The sequence below is a fragment of the Nelumbo nucifera genome, chromosome 1, assembly GCF_055504915.1.
Source record: "Nelumbo nucifera cultivar China Antique chromosome 1, China Antique-T2T, whole genome shotgun sequence".
Taxonomy (NCBI): domain Eukaryota; kingdom Viridiplantae; phylum Streptophyta; class Magnoliopsida; order Proteales; family Nelumbonaceae; genus Nelumbo; species Nelumbo nucifera.
In genome coordinates, this window is record NC_142649.1 from 1,337,574 (window position 1) to 1,350,643 (window position 13,070).

The 13,070-nt window shown below is 34.3% G+C and overlaps 1 protein-coding gene across 3 annotated transcripts; it reads right to left on the reverse strand.

The window, feature by feature from the left end:
- Positions 1-1,134: 1,134 nt before the first annotated feature.
- Positions 1,135-8,656, reverse strand: LOC104586098 (WAT1-related protein At3g30340-like). Of its 3 annotated transcripts, none has more exons than XM_010243225.3 (6): positions 8,314-8,656; positions 7,625-7,687; positions 7,361-7,477; positions 6,793-7,210; positions 4,593-4,873; positions 1,135-1,497 (listed from the first exon to the last, which is right to left on the reverse strand). In XM_010243225.3, exons 1-6 carry the CDS (start codon positions 8,502-8,504, stop codon positions 1,491-1,493), a joined length of 1,077 nt encoding a protein of 358 aa, XP_010241527.1. In that variant the 5' UTR covers positions 8,505-8,656; the 3' UTR covers positions 1,135-1,490. The 3 variants fall into 3 exon arrangements, with proteins under 3 accessions (XP_010241527.1, XP_010241528.1, XP_010241526.1); XM_010243226.3 differs by lacking the exon at positions 1,135-1,497 and adding an exon at positions 4,971-5,122 and having other exon boundaries at positions 4,536-4,873; positions 8,314-8,649; XM_010243224.3 differs by lacking the exon at positions 1,135-1,497 and having other exon boundaries at positions 4,536-4,873.
- Positions 8,657-13,070: the final 4,414 nt, after the last annotated feature.

The window sequence follows — 13,070 nt, forward strand, 5'->3', positions numbered from 1 at the left end:
GTGGGTAGAGCTCTTGTGGGCAAGAGATCCAAAGTCAACTTTCTTATGTGTATCAAATAACTTTTGTTAAGAAAATTGACCAAAAAGGATCATATGCACATATTTGAAGTGTGGATGGGGGTTGATTAAGGCCATTGGATTGGTATCAGGTAGATTTAATGGTGGATTTGAAGGCTCTCGGGGCGAAATTTGGGTTTGTTGGGATTTTAGGTGTTTTGGTGTGATCAAAAGGGTTTGATTAGGTGTTTGAGGTAAATTGGAGGTTCAAGTGGCAGATCAAGCAAAAATCAAATGCTGACACTTGGCTCTATATGTTTTAGAGGAACTTGATTGAGAATTAGAGGTGGATAGATATTTACATCTAAATTGGGCTTTTAGAAGTACATACAACTTTGTCTCTATTGCACTGCCACTGGTCATGTATAGAGGTAGTTAAAAGTGCCTAAAGTCCAATTTAAAGGCTCATTTGAATGCCTTAATTGCTTTTTAGATGACTTTATATGCTTCTAAAAACAATCTAAGAAGAAGAAGCAACTCAATTAAAATGTTTTAATCAAAATATCTTTGGCCCCGTCTAAAGATATCTGCTTTAATTTTTAGAGGCACTTTTGGCTTCTAAAGATTTTTAGATTTAAAAAAAATATATTATTTTATCATATACAAGACTTATAATAACATGTATATAATATTGAGATAAAACCTGTATAAAACATATCTATACCACTTCATTTAAAAAGATACCTATAAATATTGTTTCATGATGATTGGATAAAATAATCAAAATATACCCTAATTGACTTTCATCCTCTTTCTAAGAACAAGGAAAAAAAAAATACTACACTTAACTCTCATTCTCTTCTTTATTCCGTTACAGTAGATGACTTTTTAGATATTGTCTAAAAGGTATTAAGATATAATCTGTAGCAACTTGTTTCAAAAAGATATATATTAACTATAAGTTATGAATATTGTTTCATGATAATTGAACAAAAATAATAAATACTCCAATTAACTTTCATTCATTTCTAAGAATAAAAAAAGAAACACGATATTCAATTCTCAATTTCTCCTTATTCCTTTTTAATAGATGACTTCTTTACATAGAGCGCAAAAGATATTGAGATAAAACCTGTGTAAAACATTAAGATAAAAACTTGTGGCAACTTTTATATAACATTGAGATACAATACATGTATAAAACAATATATATACTTCATCCAAAAAGATACACCTTAACCATAAGTTGTGAATATTGTTTTATGATGATTAAACAAAAACAATAAAAAAAATACTCCAGTCGACTTTCATCCTCTTTTTAAGAACTGAAAAGAAATAAAAAAACACTTTATTCAACACTTATTATCTTCCCTCTTCTATTCTAGTAGATGACTTCTTTCTTGAAAACCTACAAGTCAAAGTTGGAATCCAAAAGAATTCCTTTTAACTTGTAAAAAATGCTCTTTTTAATCATCTTCTAGTTCTCTCTTCCTCTACAACCTGTAAAAAAAAATAACAAAAAGAAAAACAAACTAAATAAATAGAAATGATTGCTGGAAACTAGTAGTTTTTGGCTATCTAATTATATATAGCTACAAATATGAAGTAAAAAAATAATTATATATAAGTTTGTAATATTACCAAAAATGAAGGCCATGCAATAGTAACTCCAATGGATGTACCAAGTGTCTTATAGTATCTATGGGGCCTTATTAAAGGCTCTTCATGCATTATTAATACTTCAACATATACCTCTCAAAAATCTTAACCCAAATCAATATCTTTTTTTCTTCTTCTTTTTTTTTTCTTTTTTTGCATAGATATTTACTTACAACTACTTTGTCCACAATTTCTTAATTTAACTCATATCCTACAATCAAATTATTTTATCAAATCTAAGACATCAAAGTAACATAAGGACATAAAGATACTTTTTTTTTATCAATAACAAAAAACTTTATTAATTATGTGAAGACTTGTGAAACTTTAGATACAAATGGGGGAGATAAAATGTCTTAGCTCTCCATCAACAAAATACAATAAAAAAAATTAAAAATTAGCCCAAAAGATAGAGTCCCTATTCACCCCTTGCTTGGCTAACCCATTTGCAAATGAGTTAGCGGTCCTCTTCACCCAGCTGTATTTTTCTCAATGTCCCTACACAGCCATAAGAATTTTCTTTTCATTGTTATAGCTCCACAAACTGTCCTCTTTCTTCAACCAAATAATCACCACCTTTGATTCACCTTCTAAGATCAAACGTCTAATAGTTAGTTCCCTTGCTCTTTGAATCCCTTCCAAACCTACAAGGATCCCAACCCTAAGAGAGTTTCATTCTCTAATAGGGCCTGAGAAGAAAGAAATAACAATCCCTTCCTCATTCCCAAATACTCCCCCAATCCCAAAGGGCCCTGAATTCCTTAAACTACTACCACCAAAATTCAATTTTATAAATCTAGAGGGAAGAGGGGACCAAGAGGGACTAAGAGTCTTCTTACACAGAGCAAAGGTAGCTATCTCTTTCCAATTTCTTAACAAGTCAGCCATAGGAAAGTCTGAAAAAAATTCCATAGATTTTAACCAGTGGACAGCCCTTAAAAGTATTAAGTCTAATAGGTTTTCCAGGGTTCTTTCTTTGTCTGAAAAAATTTGTGAATGTCTTCCCATAGGGACCAATACATGGCTGGCTTCTCTACCAACCTAATTACTAGATAAGATAATCTACTTAATTGTACAAGTGCATAATAAAAAATATAATTAAGAAAAGTGTAATAAGAGTTAGGGTAGCCATAACCCTAAGTTTACATCATGGACCTAGTTTTGGAAAGTGAAAGGGGTGAAGTTTACATGTGAGCTAATTGAAATTTGATTCCAAAATATGGTATTTTCTTGTATAGTGAAGTTTGATGTGTTAAAATGGAATCAAAGCTAAAAGGATGGTTACTAGTCATACTTTTCCCTCAACGAACTTTTCATTTATTTAGGTCAACCACATCATGCTTTGAGATTCATAATAGATACCTATGCAATTTTTGAGATTCATAACATCCCAGAATTAAAAAAAAAAAAAAAAAGTGATTTACAATTCACATGGACTCCAATGGCAAGGTTGTCATTTTAATACCCAAATCTAAATAAACCTACATTGGGATGAAATTTGTGGTAGGCATAAAAAAAAGTGATTTACAATTCACATGGACTCCAATGGCAAGGTTGTCATTTTAATACCCAAATCTAAATAAACCTACATTGGGATGAAATTTGTGGTAGGCATTTTTGAATATCTAAAATCTGATGAAAGTGAAAATCTTTTATCAAAGATGTGAGTTGAAAGATTTGGTTTAGATTAAGGTTTTAGCTTATGGCTTATCAACTAATAAAAAAAACCTTAAAATGGAATCTTGTTTGTTTTGGAAGGAACTAAAGGAATTTAAGGATGTAATTGAATATGTGCACTATTTTGAGGATTTTAGACTTAATGAGAGTGGTTTGATTTCTTGAGTTATAATTTCTTTTTTTGATTTAATCATAAACATCAACTAATAATCTTTGTTGATTGGGTAGTTAAACAAAGGAGCTTGTTGATTTGAGAAAGAGACTATTGATCTTGGTTGTTTAGTTTTATTCTTTCAAAGCTGTTGAAATGGAATCTTGACATTTTTAAGGTTAATTGTCATAAATTTGATGTGGGATTTGGGGGGGGGGGGGGGGTTGATTGTATCATAGTCTCCTTAAAGCAATGGATGTGTTGGATTTGATTTTGTTAAGTCGAGGTTCAAACATTATGTAAATCAAGACTGTCAAAAAGAAAGTTGTGATGAACAAAACAGTGAATCTTTGGAGTTTGGTCATGAAATTCAACATGCAAATGAGTTTTAGTTTTTTAAATATAGGGATTGTGTTTGATCGTGTTAGTAAAGTTTATATATTGTCAAATGTTGATATCAATGTTCTCATTAATCAAAGGTTATGTTTATTGGTATAGTTTAGTTAGGCATTTGACATGAGGATTATGCTAAAAATATGAAACTTTAGATTTTGGAAAGTTTTAAGTTGATCTAGTTACATTTTAAAATTTTCGAGTCTCTATAAAGAAGTAGGATGAAGGGACCAAGCAAAAATTAGGTGTTGACAATAGGTGCATGATCAAGGCATCTCCCATAATAGACTTAGCTCTACTAAACAACATTATCTCTTCCCAAAATTGTATTTACACCAAGGGGCCATTTGATAGCAGCTGAAGTGGTTGAACCAAAAAACTTGTTGTTTTGTCTTTTAGTAAATAATATAAGATTTTAAGTAGGTTTGGGGCTCCTTAATGGCTAAAGCTGAAGTTAGGGGGTTTACTATAATTTAGAATGGTTGATTATTTAATCATTTTATCCATTAAAATGAAAAGTAATAAGTCAGCAACTTCAGTTGTTATTAGACGGCCACACGCTTATCATTCATCACATTAAAATTAACATAGTATGGAATTGGAATCTGTTTTAGATGCACTCTTAAGAGTCCATCTAAGAAGATAAAAGGAACAAGTCTTTCAATCTTATAAGTGATTTCTTTCATTGTAAAATATGTGGATTTTTTTTTTGTACCTGAAAAATTTTAGTGAAAATTTCGCCTGTTTTACATCCAAAACTTTGTTTTCTGCCCCCTGTACTTCAAAAGAAATACAGCCAAGCAATTTTTGTGAAGACTCCAGTAGTTTGACATCATGAGCAATCAATAGCCAGACCAAATTACTTAGACTGGTGCCTCCTGATGAGCTTCCTCCTCTTCCACTGCTTGGGGCTTGATCATGCAACTCTGGGCCTCCTTGCTTTTTCCCCACAAGAGAATATAGAGTCCAATAATCACAAGAACAGATCCCAATACGCTGTTCATTGCAATGACAACAAAACAAGATTAGATTGTGCAAATAGAGATAAATATGGAATCAGTACTTTCACTGGAATTGTTGATCGAGGCCTAACCTTCCGAGGTTTAGTTGCTCATGTAGAATAAAGAAATCAATTATGGCTACAATTATCTGAATGAGTGGACTGAATGCTGAAGTAAAGAGGGGTCCCCTTTTCTTTACACACCATGACATCCCCACAAAGCTTAATCCTGATCCCATTATTCCCTAAGACAACCAAGGCTTTCCATTCAGATTCATATTCAAATTCAAGTTCAGTGATCAGGAGGAGAAAGTAACAGTGCATGAATAGTTAGTTAAGTTTATGATCCGGCTGGATCTAGGGCTTAAGGACCATTGAGCCAGCCGGTCTTTGAATGCTGCAACCTGCAGCAGCAAGGTGGTTAAATGCTTGAGTTGTGCCTCCTTTAAAAAGGGTCCCTGTTATCACTAGGCCTGATTCAGAAAAAGCAGAAATCAGATGATACACACTACTAGACAGGGGAAGGGTATATAATTATATATAGCTAGCCCTAGGTTGGTCACTTATTTAGGGCTCCATTGGGAGGGCTGAAGCCTGAAGCCTTTGATAGAACGGCTTTGGACTTTGGAGAAGCCACTCAAAGAAGCTTAAATGCAAAGCCGTTTTCTCAGCTGTAGGACACCAAAATTGGGTTTCCCGGAATTTTCACCAAACACTGTTTATACTTTATAGGCTGTCCTGGTGAGGCCCTCGCCCTACCTTGTGAAGCCAAAAGCCGCCATAGGATTAGCCCTTTCCTTTCAAACGGGCACTGGCTGAACGCTGAAGCATAGCGGCTTCTGGAAAATGAGCCCACACTGATAGCCTATAAGCTAGCCCAAATCGATTGTCATTTGAAGGGCTTTCCGTCTCAAGCCTCCTTCAATAGAATAGTTTATGGAGCACCTCAAAGAAGCTAAACCAGTTTAGCTGAAAATATGGTTCTTTAATTCTCTTAAAATTATTTTGCATCAAATTAAGCTTAATATTAACACATGCTAATTGGGTAATTAAGTTGGATCAAGTCAACTTTTTGGCAGTCATTCCCAATGGGATGGGCCATACATGTGCATGGTGGGGCCTTCTGGCCTGCCACTTAAGCAGACATCAGGAATCTTCTTTCCAAATGGTCTTAAAAGGATAAAAAATAAATCTGACAATCATAAATACCTCCCCTCAGGTTTCATTTTCATAAAAACCTCCCTATGGTTTCCTAAAAATCTGCAGTTGCCTCCCTTCCATCTTTGTTCAAGTAAAGCAGACTTCAATGTTAGGAAACTACACTTGATATCTGTCAATATAATTCAAAATATCAGATTTATCCTTTTAAACTTCACCTGACCTAACGTTTTTAATAGAGTAAAATAACTTTATTCTTTTCACTCTAACTTAGAGATTTTTTTTTTAATTAAAATTGAAAAAAAAAATCTTTTGGAAGTATTTTAGTAAATATCTATCACACTCAAGATTTTTTTTTTAATCCATCCATGACAATGAAAAAAAGAAAGTAACTGCAGGTTTTTTTTCAATAATATAGGGAAGGTTTTTATGATTGTTAAAAACCTGAAGGGAGGTTTTTATATTTTACATATATGTGTACATAATTATAACATCTGATGGCTCTAGGCAAAACGCTTGGAACTAACTAGTGTCTAGTGCAGACCTGCCCAACTTTTCGCAGGGCCCAGAAACTTTACCCATATGGGCCCCTGAACTAGCACAGCCCAGCACCCGACTAGAGCCCACTTCATGTGGTTTGTCATTTATTGTATTGTTCTATATATATGTGTGTGTGTTCATTTCTTCAAAAAGAGACTTGAGGCTTAAACTGAAGTGCATTATTCAGAGACTGTAGATGGGGATAGAGGGTACTTACAGCATACAAGACAGTTAAGATGGCTGCTTTCCCTCTCAGAACCCACAAGGAAATGTCTCTTTCAATGACCAAGCTCAGTACAGCCGATTGAATTGCGCTGAAGAATGACATAATTGCGGTGCTAGAGTACTGGCAGGGGTATTGCTTGCTAATCCGTGCTTGAATGAGGAACCATGAAGACCAGAAGATGCTGCCTGCAACCAGGGCTATTGTACCAATGGTCCATCTCTCAGCCCTCTTCTGTGGGCTAAACCTGCTGCTAGCCTGGTTTGTCATTTGAGTCGAGGCTTGAGAACTCGGTCGGTTTGTCAATGGCAACCCTTTATAAAGTGTTAGCATCATGGCTCCCCCAACACACACCACTGTCCCTAACAGCTTGGCTCTCCCTGCTTTGCTCTTCAGGTTTACAGTTTCTAGACTGTTATGGTGATTATTAATTACATATTCAATCAACAAGAAAATAAGGAATAGTTAGTATGGTTTTCAATTAAGGAGAAGTGAATGAGAAGCTATCTTTTTCATTCAAAAGTCTAATTAGTGATGAGGATTGAATTGATCTACTACAGACCCGAATGGAAGCGCCATTAAAAATGTGAGCACAGGTACTACATTGATGAAAGCGCAAGAGAAGGTTGCAGATGTATATTGTATCCCAAGAAGAAAGAAATATTGCGTCAGTGTTGGCCTGAAAACAAGTTAAATTATTATTTCAGATGCAGTGTTTACAGAATGAATGAATGACATCCAATTAATGAGGGACACTGGGCATCAAATGAAGTTAATTAATGGGGGGGACACCAGGCATCTAGCTAGGTGAGTGTATGTGACTAACCCCACTATGGCACCCAAGAAGATGTGACATAAGATGCGAGATGTGAGCTTTGGTCTGCTTTTCCTGCAACCAAGAAACATCTTTATTCACAAAAGAAAACAAGACAAAATGGATGAAGGATAATATATTGGAGAAAAGAAGAAGAACGGCATGTGACTGCATTATGTAAATCTTAATTTAAATAAAACCCAGTTGAGAAGTTGCACATTAACAAGGAATTTGGTTTATTTGATTGTTCTGGCCAACAAGTAGATACACCCTTTAATTGAGATAGGAATGCTCTCATTGAGTAACCTGTGTGAGAATCCTATATTGCTATAGTAGTGTTCATCATATTCATGATGATGAGCTTGAAAAATCAGACAACAGAAGAAGAAACTTTGAACTTTTCCCACTAATTTGAAGCCAATCGATGATGATGAACATGGTGTATTATGTATTGGATCAAAACAAAAAAAGAAAAAATGAAGAATCAATCAACTACTTTTTTCTACAGTTGAGTCAATGATGAGTGATAATAAACATGGTAAATATATGGCCTTCTGATGATCATCACTCTCACTGTATAAACTGCAAATTAAGCATGTAACATGGATGCATTCCCTAAAAGTAGAAAAACAAAATATATAACTACATTAGTTAGATTCATATCAACAACATTATCATATATGCACAGAAACCTGTCATACCTTTCCCAAAAGTAGGCAATGGGGGCTAAGAAGGAGGTGGCAAGACACTGTCGGTATGTTATAATAACCAGATTGTTCATTCCCTCATCAAGGACCTTCTTAAGGAGTATATTCACAATAGCCAAGAAAAAATTTATGGCCACCATTACAAAGACAGGCTTCCCTTCTTCATACCACTTCATCTCAGCCATCCACCTGCAGCTGCAACCAATTGGCTACTCTGATAGGTATTCCTTTAGGCCTCTCCTCCTCTCCCAATGGAATGAAGTTTTCTCTTCTGTTATGTTGTTTCGCTGCGATTCTAGCAAAACACTAAGATGGATATTTGTAGGCTTCAGTAACCAAATGAACCGCTTGAGTGCAGTCGACAAACTCTAGAATAAGTGAGGACAAAGCAAGATTAAAATTCTTCTCCAGTCACATCAATACTTTTCGATTACTTTTCAGACCAACTTTGAAAATTTTTAAATAATTGATCCCTTCTTTACCCCTTTTCTTAATGGATTCTTTTTCATAAGTTGGAGATTAGTGGGAATCACAGAATCAATCTGCTAAGATTATACATGGATCATATACCATCTCAGACATATATCATCCCATGATGTCATCCATATATAGTAATAATTAATCTCTCGATTCTCCATGAGTTTCTTAATGTGCAAATGGGTTTGTGCTCCATGTGATTCATTACCCTTTGTCACTAATCTTACTATAAATCATCCCTAAGCATCTTTCTATTCTCTGGATTCTTCGAACGTAAGGTGGAGGACAATGCCGTACAGTCCCCTTGTTTTCTACTCCAAGTCTATGGCATCTAATACTTCTTTTAATCTCAAATAACTTATTGAAAAAAAAAAAAATGAACAGAGGCACAACAGCTTTATTTGCATGGCATATATAGTATGGGAAGTGAGACTGAGAACAATATGTCAAATCCTTCAAATAGTTGTCCATATTCTGGGTCAGAGTAGATGCCATTGATATTTCTTGTGCCTCACTTCAAGTAATAAATAATATCAACCGAAATGATGACCAAACTTCTTCAATTCAATGAATCATCTCGTGCATATATTAATTATTATCAATTATACTAGCTAGCTTCACAACTCACAACTAAAACTTTAATTTCTTCCTATAATATCATATCTTGTTTTAGAGTTGGTCTAAGGTGTTTATGGAAGCATATTTGTAGGGAGTTTGCTAATGGATCATCCATATAGCTTTAAACGACCTAACTGGAATTCTTCCACAAGGAGGTGTAAGTCGGCCTGGTTAGATCAGGTTGAGGTCATCCACCTTAGCCCAACCCCCTGAGGTGTTGATTTGACACCTGCCCCATCCTTAATCCTAACCCAATTTGATGATACGTTTTTTTTTCTCCATAAAGCAGGAGACCTTACCAACTGGTCAGTTGGCATCTTACTTCTTTTGCTTTAAAAATAGGGTAAATTAATTAATGGGGTGTTCTACAACTTGAATTGTTTTTTCTTGTTGCTAGTTCCAAAAACAAATCAAAACCATCTTGTTTGAAAGACTGATTGTCTTCTCTTAAAACAAAAACATAAGAAATATGTTTTTGACTGTGTATATGTTTTTTGTTTTCAAAACTGAAACCAATTCATTTGACTATTCAACATCATATAATTTCTACACTAGAAAAATTGTTTTTTGTTTAAAAAACCAATATTTTGTTGGTTTCAAAAACATGTATTAATTGTTTTTCGAAACAAAACCAACTTGTTTTCCTTTTGGATACAAAAAACATAGTTAAAGAACATGGTTTTTTTTTTTTTTTTGTTGATGTGATGATTTCAAAATCAAATGAAAACAAAAACATTAATGTTGACATCACACATCTTACCTCATTTCTTTTGTGAAGTTATGAAGGTTTGTATGGATGTGGGTGCTTCCCCATTTTTAGAGTCAGTTTCTCCACCATATCGATGTAGCCACCACACTTGTTTAGCTTCCTCCATCAATAATGATATCACGTCTTGCCCTAAGAAGTGCAATGTGTACGAAAAATGTTTTTTTGAAGCCAAGCTTCTTCCACATAGGTTGCATTCAAATTTTAGCAAATGACAAGAGATTCTCCTTGACCAGCATAGATCACTACTTCTTCTTCTTCTTCTTGATAGAATGTAAATCTTTCTTGACCTCTTCTTCAATTTCTTCTTCAACAAGAGAAACCATCTTATGATTGGAGCAATTAGATGTAATATGGTTAAAACCTTTGCACTTGAAACACCTAACCTATTTGACATTGGATAAATTTGGTTGGTTGGGACTAGCTACACCCTCTTTCTTGAGGGATAATTTGCAAGTAGCTGTTTTATGTGTTATAGTGTGCTTGGAAGCAAAGGAACTCCCTTGCTTAGAGATAACATAATCGAGAGATGAAATGTTTCTCCCCGTGCCTCCTTTAGGCTCAGTTTGGAAGGAGTACAAATACAAATCCATACTAAATAACACAAAATATAAGATTTTGTGCTCTGCATATTTGTATTTGTACTCCTTCCAAATGGAACCTTAGTTTCCACCACCTTTATTGCAAGCTTAACCATATCATTGTAAATCTAGTTTCCTTTTTTTTTATTGTAAACCTAGTATGGGATGCAACTCAACTACTCTCCAAAATTTTGGATGCAATCTGCTACCAAGATAATAGGCAATTGTTTGCTCTTCCTCTTTGTTAACACCACACTGCATCATGAGATGTTCAAATTCAGCAATATAGTCTTCATTCCACTGATAGTTCCTTCTGCTTGTAATTATAAAATTGGAGATGATCATCTTGGTGGTAATTTTCAGGTAAAAATTTCTTAAGTTCATTCTTTCATCTTTTCTCATGTTACAATTTGACTCTTTCCTTCATGAGCTCATCAATTCTTGAGATGTTCCCACCAAATAGAAGTATGTTTCTTCAGTTTGATGGCCACAAGCTTCATCTTGAGATGATTGGATACATCTTGGTAGTCAAAGAATCGCTTAATAGTGTGAAACCAATCTATGAAGTCATTTGGCTGCATTAATTCCTCCTTTAAATTCTAAAATCTTCATTTTGATGCTGAAATCTCATTAGAATGAAGCTATTGTTTCTTAGAGCATGACAAATAAGAAAAATCTCTTCGCTCATTTCTTAACAATAGAAAGGGTTAATTTCTTCTTCATCCTCATGAGAGTGTTCATTCTCTAAATCATAATGGGGTTCATCATAATACAAGGCTTCAAAGTACTCTATAGGCTATAAGAGTTGTTGCACTTGATTCCTCAATTCGTCCATTGTGACATCAGGTAGGTCTCCTTCTTGTGGAGGAGGATACCATGTCCACACACCATTCAAGTATTCAAAACCCTCAATGGAACAAACAATGCTCTGATAGGGAAATCCACCATTCAAAGGAAACCATCTATGAGATAAGAGCAGTGCTCACTAAGGCTATGTTTGGTTTAAAGGAAAAAGTAGAGAAAGGAAGGAAAAGGTAGGGAAATCTTTACAAACCTTGTATGGGTTTCCTTACTTTTTCCTTCAAACCAAACACAGCCTAATTAAAACAAATTTAACCACCTAAAAAATAAAAGGAAGATAGTAGAAGAACCCCTAAGAAACCCATTAGCTTAATTGTATTGAAACTCAAATTTTTAACTCTACTCTATAAAACTAGGACTTAGTAAGTGGAGAAGGCATAAAAAAACTCAAAAGACTTGAAATTGAAACATTTTCGGAATACCGCAACAGCACAATACCCTTGTAGAGAAAAAGACCATAACTCCACTTGGAAAACTCTAAATTCAATTCTGTAGTTTGAGGCGTTGAAAGTAGACTTATAGGTCTATTCATCTGGATATCCAAATTGTGAAACTTCAATGTGATACTCCTGCGAAATTGATTGCAAAATTGAATTGAAAATCCATGATTACACATTTTCTAGATAAGTTTTGAATTCATATTCAAATTTGGATAAGTTTGGTTCCTTGAATGTGGATACTCTGTGTCATTCCTTTAAAATATCCACACTCTTAATCAACTAATTTTCCATGATTAAGAAGGTAGGGAAAGAGTATATAGACCTACCTCGTGAACATCAATCAACCAATTTGACCATTTTTACCTCTCCTTAGTATAAAGTTAGAAAGCCTTTGATTTCAACATTTCTGGAATCTATCCAACCTCAAGGATGTGGTTTCAACTCCATGTGCCAATAGGATGGGTGCTCAGAGTGCTTACCATATGTCAATGAAATTCCCTCAAACCATGAAATCCCATTATTTATTTAAAAAAAAAGGATTCATGAAATGACTGCTTTATGGATGCATGAATGAAAAATGTTTTTTTTTTTTGAGTTTTTGTTTTTAGATTTTTTTTAATTTTAATTTTTATTTTTTTGGAAAAACAACAAAAACACGCTATTGCATAGAAATGGAAACCCCAAAACCTGAATGAGAAATTTTTAAGAAAACAAATATTATAACATTGAAAAACATGGATTGATAAGGGTATCTACCAAAGGGGACCATAAAAAACCCACTATAACAAAATAAGAAATGAAAATATCCCATTTAGAAAATTGATGATCTCCCAGGTCAAAATCAAAATTGAAAACTTTATTGATGATTAATTAAAGAACATTATGCACTTGACATATTTGGATGGATCACAAAGGTCAAAGTTGAATATTCTTGGAAAAATCACATGTCCATCATCTATGATGGAAGACCTAGGGTGGTATAATTCTAAAGGGGATGGGGAGTAAGAA

Bases quoted from the DNA above. Each gene is read 5' to 3' on its own strand.
- LOC104586098 (XM_010243224.3), bottom strand. From the start codon at position 8,504: ATGGCTGAGATGAAGTGGTATGAAGAAGGGAAGCCTGTCTTTGTAATG. The intron at 7,211-7,360 runs GTCTGTAGTAGA...TCACCATAACAG, and splicing joins TTAATGGCGCTTCCATTCGG to TCTAGAAACTGTAAACCTGA. The intron at 4,874-6,792 runs GTAAGTACCCTC...TGCAATGAACAG, and splicing joins TCTTAACTGTCTTGTATGCT to CGTATTGGGATCTGTTCTTG.